The 17,459-nt window shown below is 41.1% G+C and overlaps 1 protein-coding gene across 11 annotated transcripts in view; it reads right to left on the bottom strand.

Moving 5' to 3' along the window:
• Window positions 1-673: 673 nt before the first annotated feature.
• The window catches only part of LOC308080643 (inositol polyphosphate-4-phosphatase type I A-like), a 164,335-nt gene continuing 147,549 nt past the window's right edge, over window positions 674-17,459 (bottom strand). For 10 of the 11 annotated variants that reach the window (XM_080422550.1, XM_080422553.1, XM_080422552.1 and 7 more), the window contains one exon: window positions 674-1,477. In XM_080422550.1, the coding sequence (XP_080278676.1) occupies window positions 1,345-1,477 (133 nt within the window). In that variant the 3' untranslated portion in view covers window positions 674-1,344. The remainder of the gene's footprint in view (window positions 1,478-17,459) is intronic. The other variant, XM_080422554.1, reaches the window with a different exon arrangement.

The following is a 17,459-nucleotide window of genomic DNA, read 5'->3' as shown; positions in this document are numbered from 1 at the left end:
TCGCCAACAGTTATTCCTAAACGTAACCTCAGTAAAACTATGCCTAAACCTATCCTTATTCCTAAACGTAACCTCAGTAAAGCTATGCCTAACCCTAACCTTATTCCTAAACGTAACCTCAGTAAAACTATGCCTAAGCGAGCCTATCCTTATTCCTAAACGTAACCTCAGTAAAACTATGCCTAAACCTAACCTTATTCCTAAACTTAACCTCAGTAAAACTATGCTTAAACCTAACCTTATTCCTAAACTTAACCTCAGTAAAACTATGCCTAAACCTAACCCTATTCCTAAACGTAACCTCAGTAAAACTATGCCTAACCCTGAACTTATTCTTAACCTTAACCTCAGTAAAACTATGCCTAAACCTATCCTTATTCCTAAACGTAACCTCAGTAAAACTATGCCTAAACCTAACCCTATTCCTAAACGTAACCTCAGTAAAACTATGCCTAAACATATCCTTATTCCTAAACGTAACCTCAGTAAAACTATGCCTAAACCTAACCATATTCCTAAACGTAACCTCAGTAAAACTATGCCTAAACCTATCCTTATTCCTAAACGTAACCTCAGTAAAACTATGCCTAAACCTAACCATATTCCTAAACGTAACCTCAGTAAAACTATGCCTAACCCTAAACTTACTCTTAACCTTAACCTCAGTGAAACAAATACAATACAAGAACCGCTGGGGGCAAGCAGTCTGCATAAAAAATGGGGGGCGAGGGTGTTTTGGGGCGAGGGTTCCGGATACCATCATGGGTATGTCCCAACAACCCATCCATCTACAGTTAAGTGCAGTGCAACCATTCTCCCATTTCTGCGCTTCACGTTCTCACACTGAAAAACAACTGCTCATTCTTTCACAGACTTTTATATCATGTCAAACGTGTTAATGGTACAGATACACATTATTATTATATAACGAAAGGCAACTAAGACAGTATTATGTCCAAAGCTAGTAGTAATACAGTGGTGTGGCTTTTAAGGGCTTCTTCAGGCAATATTGCTGTGACTTTGGTGAATTACTCGTCTACCGTAAAAGTTTAAAAACAACAAAAAAACAAACAAGTCAGTGCAGCTCTGCGTCCAACCTCCGTAGATACAGTAGCTAGGCAACGTGATGCTCAAAAAGTGTGGATTGTCCTCAAACACAAGTTGCTACACAGCGATGCAGATTAGTCTAAGTTGTCCCAATCAAATCGCAGCGCTCCTAAGACACAGTATCTTCCGTATTAGTCCCGAGTTCGGAGCTCGACCTTCCCCCCCCCCCCCCCCCAAAAAAAAACCCGGCAGTCCGGGACGCGCCGAGCCACGGAGCACGCTCAGTGCGGGTCGCCATCAGGTCTCCACCTTCCCGAAGGTCCCGTCCGGCGGCCGGTAGTGCTTGGGGAAGGCTTTGAGCTGCAGGGAGTTGAAGGCGTACTTCCGACATCCCACGTTCTTCACCGTGTTCTCCCGTCTGCAGCCCTCGCTGGGGAGAGGAGAGAGAGAGAGAGAGGGAGAGGGAGAAGGGGAGGTGTGTAGGGGCAGGGGGGTAGAGAGAGGAGGAAGAAGAGGACAGAACAGAAGGGGGGGGAAGGGGGGGGTCATGAACAGACGATGAGAGCAAATAAAAAGAAAAGAAAGGATAACGGAGTTAAACTGATGACTGAGGGTCCGTCGGACACAAGAAGCAACGATGATGCCGACATTTACCGCACAAATAATACAGCAGAATGGACAGGAAGACATTGCATGTCTTTAAATGTCTTGATTAATTGAATACACTGGACCACAATAGAAACAAGCCCTCCGCGCTTTTTGCGTTATCCGTTTAGCATCGTTATATAAGCATTTTTTGCAAACTGTTGATAAAGTATTCAAGCAATCAAAAACATACGTATAATACACCAGAGTGGACAAGAATGGTGAGCAAGACATCTACGGCATAGAGCACTGTGGTTCTCAAACGGTTTAACTTGAAGGACTCCCATAACTCTGAGAGCGTACCAAATGGAACCAAATGGACCCGTAAGGGTCCATTTGGTTCCATTTGTACGCTCTCAGAGTTACGAACCTGTGAGGGTCCATTTGGAACCCCTTCAGGGAACCCTTCTGGGTCCCTGGACCACACTTTGAGAACCACTGGCGTAGAAAAAGAACAGGCGAGAGAGCAAAGACTCCCCAAAAATTCATTTCAACTGCTCCTAGCGGCCTAACGGTAAGGCAGACGGGATTGGCAGTGGATGTGTTGCATGCAGCTCAAAGTGAACTTCCTAGCCCATGTTATTATGGGCCTCGGGCCGGCCCAGTAGGGCCCAGTTAGGGTCGGGCCTTAACTTTCAGGCCCGCTGAGAACTCTAATCTGCATCACAGGGCCCCGAGGCATGACATAATACGGGAGCATTGTGTGAAAATAGGCGATTTACATGCTCACAATGAGCTCGTAGATAGGCAATGTTTTTTTGCAATTTGACGTACAACAAAGTGCTTTGGGTTTAAGTGGTTAAAGGGATAGTTCACCCCATGGAGACTTGTATTCATTGATATTTTTTTGTTTTTGTCGCATTCCTAAGCCAATAATTTGATGACCGGCAGTGGTTCCAGTAGGAGACACAAAGAGTCTCCTTTGTGTCTCCTACCGGAACCGCTGCGTACCGGTTCGCTGGTCATCAAATTATTGTCTTAGGAATGCGACAAAAATAAATAAATAAATAAATAAAAAAGAGCAAACGCAGGAACGGTCAAAAGACCATGGATGCTTCAGTTCAACATGTTTATATTGTGCAGGCCGGTGGAAACAAGATGACAAAAACTGAACAAAACTAAACATAACAAAAAAATACGTTTATTAAAGCAGAAGCCCGGCTGTTCAGGTACACTTGGTTACAGCTTTTCCTACTGTAGGTATGCAATACATTTACGGTGTCTCATGTAGCGTAGCACAGTTTAACCCATTAAAACCGGGTGAGCATCCGTGCCATTTTAGATTTTAGCGTTGGCTATTCAAAAATAGCAGATATACGAACTCGAGCTTGAACATCTGCTATATTTGAAAATGTTTGAAAAACCTTGAATGTATTTTTGGAGAAAAAAAATTTAAGCGTTTGAAAAACTTTTGATATTTTTTTAACACAAATCTTCTCTTCTGGGGGTCCCTGGCACAAAACATTTTCAGATGGGGGTCTACAAACTAATACATAAATATCATTTTGGGGGTCTTTAGCACGAAAAAAGTTTCAGAACTACTGATTTAGAAGGCATTATGTAGAATCGGCCTCAGGTCTTAATGGGTTAAAAAGAAGGAGAAAAAAAAGCCAGTTGATATCTGAAAGAGTAAATGCTTTGATCATCAACGGTTGAACAATGTCACACAGTGGAAAGCTCCTGGAGTAAAGACGTCACCCTCTGGATAGTCTCGCGTAGCCAGACTATCTATTCCACAATCTCCTGAACGCTATATATAGAGTCTAGAACACCTACACCTCCCGGAAACTGTCTTCTGTTTCCGTTCACGAAAGAATATTTTAAAATATCTTTATATTATTTGAGAATTTCAAATTTCCATTTGATTTATATTAACTCTCTCAGTGCCAATGAAATAAAAAAATATGTTCATACTGTGCCAGCAATGTTCATATTGTGCCAGCAATTTTTTATTTATTTTTTCAAAGTAAAAAAAAAGTGCTTAGGAAGCGAGATACAGCCTTTTTCAGTTATAAGTTAAACAAAGAGTGGATGGAGCTGCAAATCTTCAGATAATGATATCTTGAGTTCTGATTTTTTTTTAAACTCGGGATAGCTTTTTAAACTCGGGATAGCTTGTTCTGGCACTGAGGGCATTCAGAAAAAACTCGGGATAACTCGTGGCTTGGCACTGAGAGAGTTAAGACAAATGTGCGCGTCTGTAAAGACGAAACGGAAGCGGGGAAGAGGCGTCACATCCGCTTTGTCCTCTGATCATTTTCAGAGCTTCTGGATAGCAGATCTACAAGCTCATAGGCACTCGGTGCCGCGCTATGAGCTTGTAGATCTGCTATCCAGACCGTATGACGGAAGCATTTGAACATTGCGGGAGGCAACTGTCTGGCTCGCGAGACTGACAACCGACCTGGGATCCTCTGGCCGAGTCATTCCTACTGTAATATTTACTGGAGCACTGCTGATGTTTCTCGTAAAATTTTAAACCAGTTTATTTTTTAGAGCTCCTTCAAGGCAGTTTTAGTAACCACTTGAGGCCACAGCATCCCTATTCTGGGGGGAGGGGGGGGCACAACATTTGCAGAAAATAGCCGGGTCGCATTGCGTTGCGTGGTGATCGGCTATTTCCGGTGAAGAGATTTTGATGGGTGAGTGTAGACAGACGAAATCGATCCAAGTACAGGGGCAACTCAAGTCCATTTCACTGAGACCTGCGGGTTTAACCACTTAACTCATTCACTGCCTAGAACGACTAAAACGACTTTTGTCCTTTAAGCCCCCACTGCCAAGAACGACTAAAACGACTTTTAATTTTTTTTTTTTTTTTTCTTATTTATTTATTTAATTTTTAACCTAAAGACCAAGGAGATATGATTTGTTGAAGATCTAGACTCCAATCCACTTCCTTGTTAACTTAAAACTTAAACATTTTGTATCTTGGCTCCTGAGTACTTTTTTTTTCTATGAAAAATCTCTGGCAGTTTGTCAAACGCAAAAATAAAAAGGTTCTGGCAGTGAATGAGTTAAAGGGATAGTTCACCCCCAAAATGACTTTTTTCTATCGATTAGTCACCCCATGCTTTTTTTTTCTTCTCGCATTCCTGAGCCAATAATTTAGAGTCTCCTTTGTTTATCCTACCGGAACCGCTGGTCATCAAATTATTGGCTTAGGAATGCGACAAAAACTAAAAAATATCCATTAATTCAAATCTCCATGGGGTGACTAATCGATAGGGTGAACTATCCCTTTAAACCCTATATGTTTGAGTGGAGTCTCTGTACTATGAGACACGAGGCCTCTGTGCCTTTTCTGTTTTTTTTCTGTTATTGTGGAAAAGAAATATCATGAGTTGGCTATTTTCTGCTAAAGCTTTCCCTACAATACAGATGCTGGGGTTTAAGTGGTTCTTAAGGGCAGTTTCTCTCTAGGGCTGACAGATTGCATGTTCTCATAGACATTAACTCACAATCCAAAAGAAAGAAAGAAAGAAAATGTTTACAGTAAGATCACAGAGAGACACAGGTAACAGAAAACATCTGGTTTTGAGATAAAGTGACGACAGCATGACGATTATGACCCAAGCATAATCACATTATGTATGTAGATAATGATATAGATATATATATATGTATGTACTGTATATTTATATACACTCTGCTTTTGAATAAATAAAGAGCAAACGTATTGCATTTAGACGTACAAGCGGTTAAACAGGATTTATGTACAAGCGATACAAATATAATATTCTCTGATCCATTACGTTTGGGTTGTCTTAGGAAGACTTTATATAAAAAAATAAAAATTAAAGTTAAGAAACAAAACAAAGAAGAAAAGGATCTTTATGATTAAAAGAAGACAATAAATTTGGTTGCATATGACAAAGCTTGACAGTGTTTTAAGCGATTACAATAATTCCTTGGTGAATAATTCCTAGTGTTGAATAATGGTAATTATACTTTTCAATGACTGTTCTCCGTACTGTAAAGCCTTCATCTATTAAAATGGATTATTTTCAGTAAAGTTTATTGCATTTGGAGCAGGAAATGTGAATTTGCTGAATGTAAGTAGCATGTAATTTAATGTTAAATATTATTTAGACTTTTTTGCAGTAAAGTAAATTCCCAATAACTAATAACGGCACTTCTCGTTGGTTATGTTAGTACTAGTTTACAACTTTAGGTGGCGCTAATACCAATTTCCATATTACAAACACACACACACACACGCTCATATAATGCAATGTGTCTGTTTAGCGGTCAAGGGGAGGATGTGAGGAAACTCCCCAAGGTGGCTATTTTGGTCTGATGATCCATTTCTTTACTGGGTCACCGTAGATGAGATGGAGCTTCTAACTCCTGCGAGGTGAACTTACACAGTAAAAATCCTCAGTGTTCATTTAACTCTCTCTGTGTCAAATTAACACTGTTTTTTTTTATTAGGCATGGGGAAATTAAATGCAAGCTTTAAATCAGGGGTCTTTGGCAGGGGGTCCGGGGACCCCTTGGGGTCCTCAGAGTTACTAGAGGGGTACGCTAAATCTTTGTGTTATTGAGGAACATTAGCTGAAAATAGCAGATCTACTAAGATCACAACGCCTCGCGCTGCGAGGCGTTGTGAGCTTGTAGATCGGCTATTTTCGGAGAGTCGGTGTAGCGGGAAAAAGAGCAGACCAAGTACAGAGCCAATGTCAAGTTGACTAAATATTGAGGGTTTAAAGGTTAACCGTCTGAAAATACATTAACGTGAATCCAGCTATCTATGACATCTATGTAAAAGTTTAGTCTGCGACACAATTGTATACAATATGTTGTGGGGGTCCCTGCTTCTTCTCTCTCTTAGCTAAAGGGGTCCTTAGGTTGAAAAACGTTGAAGACCCCTGCTTTAAATGAATCAAATGTAAATTGAATTACTATTTTGATTTACTGTAACTATTGTCTGCAGAATTCAAATATGCTTTCCTTTTTCAAACACTTTCCTCCGTGATGTCATGGTTCCTTGTTTGGGTTTGGAGATTTAGGTCAGTCACTCCTGTCGGTTTCTGGGTCAAAATGGCTGTTAACCCATTAAAACTGGGAAAGCGTCATGTGCCATTTTAGATTTTAGAGTCCGTTGGCTATTCAAAAATAGCAGACATAAGCTCGCAGCTTGTACAGCTGCCACTTTTGAACATTTGAGAAAAAACTTTTTTGAATGTGTTTTGAATGATTAACTACTCCTTTAAACTTTTACTGTATAGTTTACCTCTCCTAGACCTTTTTCAAGAGGCATTCCAAAAAAAATCACTGACTCAAAATGATTACAAATAAAATGCTCCAGGAAAGCACTGCTGCAAGTCAGTAGGAAATAGGCCATTTCCCAATGTCATGATAAGCTATTTTAGTGTGACTGCCAATACTTCCAATGCTTCCTACAGTACAACCTCTCTCTATCTATATCTCTCTCACCCCCTACCTACCTCCCTTCCTCTCCCTCTCTCCCCCTACCTCCCTCTCTCTCCCCCCTCCCTCCCTCCCTCTCTCTCCCCTCCCTCCCTCTCCCTCTCCCTCTAGCTCTACTCTGCATGTACGATATTAAAGTCATGTCATGATGTCCTTTAAAACAAGTAAAATATATTAAAATATGTAATGTATTAATAATATATAGATTCAATTCACTTAAAAACACACATCTTATTTCAATACATTCTCATTCTTAAGCTACCTTCTTCCAAAACGTCTTTTGGAAACCGAAAGGTGAGAAAATCTCGGTCCACTTGCTTTGTTTCTGCATTTACTGTGACTTCTTTGTTTTTGGTGGTGTATCCCTCATCATGTCTAATGTACATACACAACTATGGAAGCTTTTTGGATTGCATTTTCAAATTCCCCTCTAGCCCCACATCTTAAAAGAGATATCCTCAAAACACTGGAGTTAGCCAGCTCAAAAGCAAAACTAAACTAAACAAAACAGAAACCCCTGACCGAAGAAGCATTTGGCACAAAGCATGAATACATTCCTTATTTTCTACCTGGTTTCATTTATCCTACACTGACCCTGCAAAGCCAAAGAGCATTAACTGCCTGAGCAAGGAGACCGACCACGCCACCAAACTACTCCCGGTATAGGTGGGTGATGCCATTTGATTTATATTCAAACTAAATCCCTACACCTTGAACTTTGAAATGTACCCCCCCCCCCCGCCCCAAATGAATGAATAAATAAAACCAAATAACTAGTTACTGCTCTTTGCTTTTGAAGGACAGTATAGCTTAACTGCAAACACAGTTGGCTAACCATTTAGCCAACACGTCACATGACTAACAAATATATAATACATCTTGGAGACATATTTTCGCCGGTGCCTTACCCATTATCCCTAAACTTCTTTGCCATTTTTTGAAATAGTTTTTTCAAATAGTTCAACTAGCCGATCTACATCGACAAGTTGTGAGCTTGTACATTGGCTATTTGAACGATTTGAAAATGTTTTTAAAAATAGTAAAACAAATGTCAAAGAAGTTTAGGGATAAGGGTTAAGGCACCGGCGAAAATAGGGCCCCTAGAATAGTACCGGTCAGCCTCACTCTTACAGCTACAACATATATCATATGGCTGAGAACATGTAAACGGATATTGTTAATATATAATATCTTTGATAAATGCTCTTTAGTGTGTAGGATACTGCATAATCAAACACGTTTTCCCCTGAATATCCGACAGTCTAGTCAGTACATTCCAAAATCAGACAGTTAGGACATTGCATCTGAAAAATTAATAAAGATTCATCTCTGTCGAGACAGAGCTGATATTCACGACATGAATGACGGGAAAGCAGACGTGGGCTGAATTACTACTATGAATGGTCAGTTAGATCTCCAGGGAATGGGTTCCGTCTATGTGGATCCAGCCCAGTGGGACCAATTACATTTTTCCAAAACAGTGCTAACCTCTCCGAAATCTGCCCACAGGCCAGGACAAAAACTCAAACTGTGTAACATTAAATTGACACTCCAAATGATTCCATCTTTTTAACCAGATGAACCCTAGCATCCACATTCAGGGCATAATACAGATAGGTGAACATTTGGTGAAAAATACTGTAGGCAAACATTCGCTGAAAATAGCCCATATTTGGCTATTTTCAGCAAGGACATTCTGCAGCTAATTTACTGTAATATAGCTCCCTGGTGTATATAGGGTTTAAGTGGTTTAAGTTACGCCTCAACACCATGACTTTCACCAAAACACTGTTGGTCTGAAATGAACCAAAACGTGGCATTACTAGGTTGCATGTAAACAGTCCATGAGTAATGTCAGTAGAAACTGACCCACGTCTGCTGCAAAGTGCATTAGCTCTAGAAGTAGAAGACGAACACCTCCTCCACTGTCTATAAAAGTACAAATATCCAAGGAAATAAAACGACCAAATATGACCAAAAAAGGCGCATGTATGGATTGAAATATGTTGGCTTGATTTTGGCCCCAAAGTAAAAAAACAAACAAAGAAACAAATTCTTGGCCTTATCCTGTAAGGGCATGTGCAACGGCTCATGGAAGACATGAACAAATCAAGCAAAGCTATAACATATTGTAACCAACACTTGAAATGAGCGAATCCTTAGTGCAAAGCTGAAGATATAAATTGCATTAATAATAACTCTGTGCTGAAAACATTATGTAATCTGCATATGTATACATGTACTGTATATTCACGCCAACGGTGATATAGTAACTTCCAACAACCTCTTAGGATCTATGCTTGGACAAATATAGAGACTGTCACTGTATTTCACGGTAATAGATAGGCTGTTTGTCGTTGGTATAACGCGAGGGGGTGCCGTACTGTTACAACGAAGGAGTAAGGCAGGACATTTGCTGACGGTACAGGTCACAAAACTGCACATTGGAGATCTCAAGGTCACTCTCTTTGTTTCAATTCCATCGGGGGCTGGAGGAATTGTGGAGCATGCAGGAAGAAAATGTAAGGGTTTGTCAGTCTTTAGGACCCGTCAGACACCAGCTGATTTCAGTACTTAACACACTGATGGCCAACCAGAGAGTGGTTGATGCTCATTTATGGAATCAGCTGGTGGAGCATTCGGTTGGGGTAAACCTCCATACTTGCACAGAAATGTACAGAACCTGCGTTTGGCTTAGTACATGCTCCTCTGATCGTTAATTTGATTCCTCAGCAGAAAGCCACTTGTAAACTGTGGCTGGAATACGCAAACGGCCAACTACTGTAGCGTCTCCTTCACACGCATATAATTTGCAAACGTGTAAAGAGACAGTAATCGCAAAACACTCGAACACCTCATAACATCTGAAGAATCATTGTCACTCTTTCCAGCGCCAATAATGTTGTTTTGCCGTACCTTCGAGACAATGAGGACAGTTAAGAAACCTGTGGAAAGGAATGAGTGACCGGACGAGCCCCCCAATAGCTGACTGTCTCTACGCCCTTCTTGCCTGACTGACAGGCGAGCCCACGAAAATAGAGAGTCATACAGGGACATCCAAGATCCAAGGACGGAGCTTGGCCATTCATTTGGGAGGCAGAAAGTCCACACAGCCCTTAGTGGAAGGAGCAGTGTGTTCACGCATGTATATTTCCATATCACGCACACACACACACACACACACACACACACACACACTTAACCCATTCAAACCGGGAAAGCATCTGTGTCATTTTAGATGTTAGCTATACAGTATATAGCAACATAAGTTTTTCAGAAAACTCTTAGGATTTAGAACAGAGGTTGCAGATCTACAAGCTCGCAGCGCGTCACTTCGTGCCGCGCTGCGAGCTTGTACATCTGCTATTTCTGAACATTTTTTTAAAAATCGGGAAAGTGTTTGAAAAATCATGTCCCAGGCATGAAACATTTTCAGATGGGGGGGGGTCCGCGGCCAAATATAATTATCAATTTTCGGGGGTCCTTGGCACGAAAAAGGTTTGAGAACTACTGATTTAGAAGGCCTTGGTAGAATCAGCTTCAGGTCTTAATGGGTTTAAAGACACATTCTTGTTGGACGTGTGCGGGGATGCATTTGACGGGTGCTTCCAGGTTCGTCTCGAACCCCCTTCCCACTCTCTCACACACAAACACACACACAAACACCAAAAGTTCAGAGGAGCGTCCCGGCGGGGCCCCGGCGGGCCATCGTGGCGCCGCTTGCGTCTCTGCTGCGGCTCAGCTGCAGCGCAGCTTGGCCAGGAAGTAGGCCACGCTGAGGAAGATCCACACCACCAGCAGGTTGGGGCTGAGGGCCAGCAGGGGCAGTGAGTACAGCAGGCTGGGGTCCAGCTGGAAGTCCCGCACCGGCAGCACGCCACACAGGTTCTTCTGGATCACCCCTTCCCTCGTCCCGATGCTGCCGGGAGGGAGGGAGGGGGGGCGGCCAGGGGCGAGTACCAGGAGTCGAAGGGGAAGGGGCGTTAAGGGAGAGGAGTATGGGCGGGGATGGGGGGGGGCGGGTGCCGCAAAGGATTTAGGGGGGAGGCGAGGTTTGGAAGAAGGGGAGGGCGTTCAGTGGGATGGGGGAGGAGGCAAAAAGGGGGACATGAGGTGGAAAGTGTTTGAGGAGGAGTGAAGGAGGGAGGAGAGAAGAAATCCAAGGAAAGAGAGAAGGAAGGAAGGAAGGACGGTCAGGGAGGACAGGGAGGAGAGGGAGGGATGAGAGCAAAACAGGGAGGAAGACGAGAAAAAAAGTAGGGAGTCGTCCAAGCGAGGCAAAAAGCAACAGATGGAACCATGCAATATGGACACACATGGAAAAATGGCGAATTAAAAAAAGGGGTTTTTCCAGTTTTCACAGGGAGTATGAAGGAATAGTCCAAAGAACATAATATGTGTGAATAAAAGGTATTCAGTTCACACAAAAACAAGCGATGATTTAAATAAATGAAATAATCCCGCAAATGACGAATGAACCGATCATATGAACGGAAGCACACAAGGATTCAAACACGTGAACAACGTGGGAAACAGAGGGAGAGAGAAAGAGAGAGAGAGAGAAAGAAAGAAAAATTAAGATTTTTAAGGTTCTACATCTTGTGAGAGAGGAGAGGAGCTAATGCAGAGACTGTCCAGGTTTTCTATACTTTAAGATGTGGGGATGAAGATGAGGAGTAGATGGTAATATTGAGGAAGGGAAGGGAGAGCTTCTTTGGGCTACTTTTGTTAAATCGGGGGTACGGAGCCAAAATTCAATTCACGAACACAGGCACCAATCAAATGAACACAACGCTATAGGGTACTTGTGTGAAACGTGTTCGGCGACATTCCCGCAACAACATGGTGGAAAGGTCTGCATCGTTTCCAAGAAACATCTTGCTTAGAAATACTGTATGAATTGAATGAGTCCTAATAACTAATACTAGATATTTTATTTTAAGAGGAAAACAAGTCTTACAATGTTGGTCATAATACAAATAGTCCAAATATTGTCCATCATTTTTATCTGTTAATTTTGTATCTGCGCTTACAGTTTTAGCACATAAACGAATGCAAATAAAGTGGATTCTGCCAAAATAAAGTATATGAAAATATTTGTCCTGTCATTTGCCATGACATTTTCATCTTTTGACCAATTAGCCCATTCAATCCGGGAACGCATTCTGTGTCACTTTAGATTTCTTTGACTATTCAAAAATAACAGATCTACAAGCTCATAGCGCTGTGAGCTTGTAGATCTGTTATTTAAAAAAAATCGTGAACATTTGTGCAAATCTTTGAATATATATAAATTTTAAACTCAAATCTTTGCTTCTGGGGGGTCCCTGGAACATAACATAAGTAAAAAAAATAAATAAAAAAAATAGGATTTAGAAGACATTGTAGAATGTAGAAGCAAAGATTTGAGTTAAAAAAAATTGCTTTAAAAAATGTACAGGCCTATATTCAAAGATTTGCAAACATTTTCACGATTAAAAAATTAAGTAAATTGCAGATCTACAAGCTCGTAGCTATGAGCTTGTATGTCTGCCATTTTTGAATAGCCCAAAGCTAAAACTACACAGTATGCGTTCCCGGAATGAATGGGTTAAAAAAAGAAGCCTTCTTGTGCCCTCAAGGGAAGCTTGAGGGCACAGTATACTCGGTGAAGCTACTTACCATATCACCGGCTCATCAAAACTCATACTAACATCAGGTTGTAGCTACTGTAACAATGTTGAAAACCTTTCGGTAATCCCAGCAATGACATTATCTAAGAGGGGTTAGATATACACAGTATATTTTCCCCTCTTTACATTGACTGCTGTAGCCTTGCTGTGTATATACACCGCATTACAGTACCATGTATTAGTCTTCATACAACGCTACTACAGTCATTTACGGTATATAGTAATGTAATAGCATACTGTACCTTGACACTTTGCTAAGTCTATATATCCATATCCACCACATCTGCTAAAGATATTGCATTCACTATGGTGATATGTAAGAAGTAGAATATCTAAGTTTCAAAGTACGATGAAGTTTCTCAATCACAGTGCAGAGAAGCACTACAGATGATGGACAATATTTAGGCCATTTCTTTAAGTAGTTCATTTCAAAGAACCAACTAAGTGGTACTACTGTAGTAACTAAGAACTGGTGCAACCCAGTCCTGGTAGCTAGAACCCATGGTTCTACCAAAGTTCCACATCATATTCAGTAGAAGTATTCTACTGTCTGCAACTATTAACATTGTGTTGTTGCTTAGTGCTTACTCTTAATTAGGGTGACCAGACACGCCAGTTTGGTCAAGATTTTCCAGATTTCACGCTGCGTGTCCAGAGTCCCGACAAATATCTCTAAAACACCAATATGTCCCGGGTTTTTGCCAGAATTAAAATAACAATGGCTGTTTTCAGTGGTTGCATAGACTTTTATCATGGTCTGTCATGGTCTGTTGCTGTAAAACATGCTCACCTAAACCAATCAGAAAACTTGAACAAAATGCATTGTGTGTCTGAATTCAGCACTGAGGCTGATGTTTGTCAATCAGTCGTTGCCTTGTGCGCAACACCTACAGTATGGTGCGTATACTGTACATGTGTGCGTGCATGAACGTGCATGAATGGCCGAACACGTGCACGACGAACATTTGATTTAAGGCATTGGGGTCCTTGGGGGGGGGGGGGGTTCCAGGGGGTCCCCAGCGAAATGTGCTAATATAGCATCACAATAATTTGAACCACTTTAACCTTTTATACTTTGGCTATTCAAAAATAGCAGATATACAAGCTCATAGTGCGGCACCGAGTGCCGCGATATGAGCTTGTAGATCTGCTATTTTTTTTTAAATCGTATTTTGAATATATATATTTTTAACTCAAATCTTTGCTTCTGGGGGTTCCTGGAACAAAATATTTTGAGATGGGGGTCCGCGGCCAAATATCATTTTAGGGGTCCCTGACATGAAAAAGTTTGAGAACCACTGATTTAAGGGTCCCGGTTTGAGGGGCTGAATATTTCACCTGTATACTCTTAGTTCCGTGAATTGAATTCCAGCCTCCCATCCTCAGTTATACTGCGGGGTCAAGACCATAATCAGGAGGGGGGAAGCGAGGGTGTGGGAGGGGGAGGGAGGGGTCTGCCAGCATAAGACCATACAGCCTGGACACATGCCTCTTCCCACAGCGTGCACTGCAACTTATGACTCATACCAAAGCGAGATGGAACCAAATGCCACGACAGTTGTCAGGGAAAGGGCATTTTGGACTCGGAGCGGATAATGAAGAGAACAGGAGAGGAGGAAAATGTCAGGAGGAGGACAGAAGGGGAGGAGGAGAAGGGGAAGGAGGAGATATATCCACTAACATGCAGACTGTATGGTGTCACGTCTTTATTGTACACAAACATGTGGTCCAGACATGGTTTAACAAGTAGTTAGGTTCTGTTTTACATAACACAGAGAATACATATACATGAAAAGCCCTTTATGACACATAAAGTCACAAACACTTTGACAAAGACTCGTGTTCATGTTGGCTTCCAACACACAAGGTTAAAACATTGTCCCATGTAGCAAAGAAATGCTTCAAAATGTATATCAAAACAATAGCCAAACAATATTTTAGGCCACTACAATAGAAGAGGCAAAGGGGCCAAAATATGATAGAATATTTGTAATACTTTCCAGTATCCAAAACATATTTGCAATAGTACATTTTTTGGACTATTGCAAATGTTTTTGTATATTTTGAAACATCGAAATATATACAGTATGAATACTGTAGAAAGCCTAAATGACACAGTTTGAGACAGCGGTGCTAGGGAACTCTACCTAATCAACCAGATAGTAGTTAATTGCTTTCAGCAGAATGTTTCAGGTCTAAATGAGTCCCTTATCAGCAGTGATGGAAAAAGTACTCACATGTTTTACTTAAGTAAAAGTATCAATACCCTATTGTAGAAATAGTCTGTTACAAGTATAAGTTCGGTATTCAAATTCATTTACTTGGGTAAAAGTACAAAAGTATTGGCATCAAAATATACTTAAAGTATCAAGAGTACTTGGTACCCATTTCACAAGTTCGTCATGTATTAACAATCTTTTGAAAACAGCAGCCCTACAAGCTCATGCTTGTAAATCTGCTGTTTTCAAATAGCCAAACTATAATAGGGTAGAAGTGGTTAATGTATGTTTTGTAATAATATTCAAAACCTTCAAAGTAACTAGTAACTTAAGTTTTCAAAGAATTGCAGTGGAGTAAAAAATATATGTCTCTGAGATGTAGCGGAGTAGAAGTAAAAAATATTGAATATAGGAAATACTCCAGTAGTAGGTAAAAACGAATAGTTACTTTACACTACTGCTTATCAGAGCGCTGGTATGACAACCAGCATTAATGAGTCCCCTGGAGGACAGAGGTTGAGAAGCACGGCGCTGAGAGACCAGACAATGTTAGCGAGAAATTCCTTCAACTAACCTTTCCTATTCCTTGCCTCTGCTAACTTTAAAATGGCCACAGCGGAGAAGCAGCCCTATAGACACTAGACAGTATGTGGTGGTTTGTTTTTGTTTTGTGCAAGCTGAGAAAGCCTCAATGTCACAAAGACCGAAAAAAACACTGATGGGCAAACAATGTGTCGCCGTCCATTGAGTGCATATTATTTACAGTACTTTATGTTTTGTTTTTATCACAGTGAAAATTGTCACAACAGCTCACATTTGTTTTGGGCTTTAATTTGAGCTACCATTGTTTGTCTGCTTTTTTTGTTTTGTTTATTTTAACAAGCTGAAAGACAGATTTCCTTAAGGAAACCGGGTCAGAGAACAGGGCGTGAAGGAAGGGATGAGGGGAGAATTGGAGTGAAAATGATTTGCAGGGGAGGAGGGGGAGAGGAATGCTGTTCTGACAGGAAAAGTGAGGTGAATAACTCCATGGACATAAAGAAAAGGTGCATTCACTGGCAGTTTCAACTGGCCAACAAGCCGGAATATAAGTAAAATACAGTGGGATAGCAGTACGCATACAGACAGACAGACAGACAGACAGACAGACAGACAGACAGACAGACAGACAAGAGACAATTGAGACAGACAGTACAAGGCAGCTACAGTAGCTGTACACAGCGGACGGACGGACGGACAGACAGCCATTAGACAGACAGACAGACAGACAGACAGACAGACAGACAGACAGACAGACAGACAGACAGACAGACAGACAGACAGACAGACAAACAAGCGTCTGCTGATGACACACAGCCCAAAGAATAAAAGGGATTTCTTGGCATTTTCAATGCAGTGTTGTTGTTTTTTTCTCTTCAACAGACAAATGGAAACATTTTGCACTTGGGTTTCCTCCAAAAGGCTAGTTAGCACCAATCATTGAGCTAGACTGGTTGGATGAGCAAATGGTATGATTGCAATCATTCCATTTTAAATGTAAAACAAAGGATCAATAATGTGAATGTCTGGTGTAAATAAAACAACAACCTCAAAATATCCAAGACGATTCAACTCCAGGTTTCCATGTGCCTCCATATAAGGGGACCATGGGAAGCAAGCAAACTGACCGCATTTCACATGATGGACATGTTACTCTTATGTCGTACATGGAGGGCGAGAAACTCCAGAGTACGGCAAAATGGCCGCCATGTGAATAAGCGGTCAATGGTGTGAGTAGTTACAGTCAGCAACACCTGGGCAAAATATAACTGAATTCATTTTGAGCAGTACTGTAAAAGAGTATAATGAAAGAGTGAACAGCAGTGTGCTATCATTTTTCTGGACTGATAAAACGTTTCACCCATTGTTGGGGGGATGCATTCATTTCGGACGAGCTGGGATTATTATACAAGAGGGATTATTATACAAGAGGGATTATTATACAAGAGGGATTATTTGACACTCAAGAATAAGCAGCGGAATATTGCTGTGGTATGCTCCGCAAACTGTGCCAACAATGAATAAAACAAGTGTTTCGAGATTGAAGCCTGAGTGTGTGGTCTACTTACACTTTGCAGGAATAATATCGTGTTACAACTTTCCACTCCTATAGTAGGATTTGTAGAAAAACACACTAATTATTCAACCGGCGATAGCAGCAAAATGGCCGATCGCGGTAAAAATGTTATTCCTCCGATGGATAGAGGAGACCCTTTTTACTTCCGTGTCTACAACGTGGCTTCTGCGGCTCTCCAAAGATCGTCAATTTAAGGTAATAAACAATGGCATGGGGATAAAAAAACAATGTTTTAATCTCAGGCAGTCAATGTGTTAAAACCGGGAAAGCGTCTGTGTCATTTTAGATTTTAGCGTTGGCTAGTCAAAAATAGCATATTTACTGTAC

This window comes from Gymnoscopelus braueri (assembly GCF_963280865.1).
Source record: "Gymnoscopelus braueri genome assembly, chromosome: 24".
Taxonomy (NCBI): Eukaryota; Metazoa; Chordata; class Actinopteri; order Myctophiformes; family Myctophidae; genus Gymnoscopelus; species Gymnoscopelus braueri.
The sequence above is the reverse complement of the archived record's forward strand: the minus strand, read 5'-3'. Positions and strand labels throughout refer to the sequence as shown.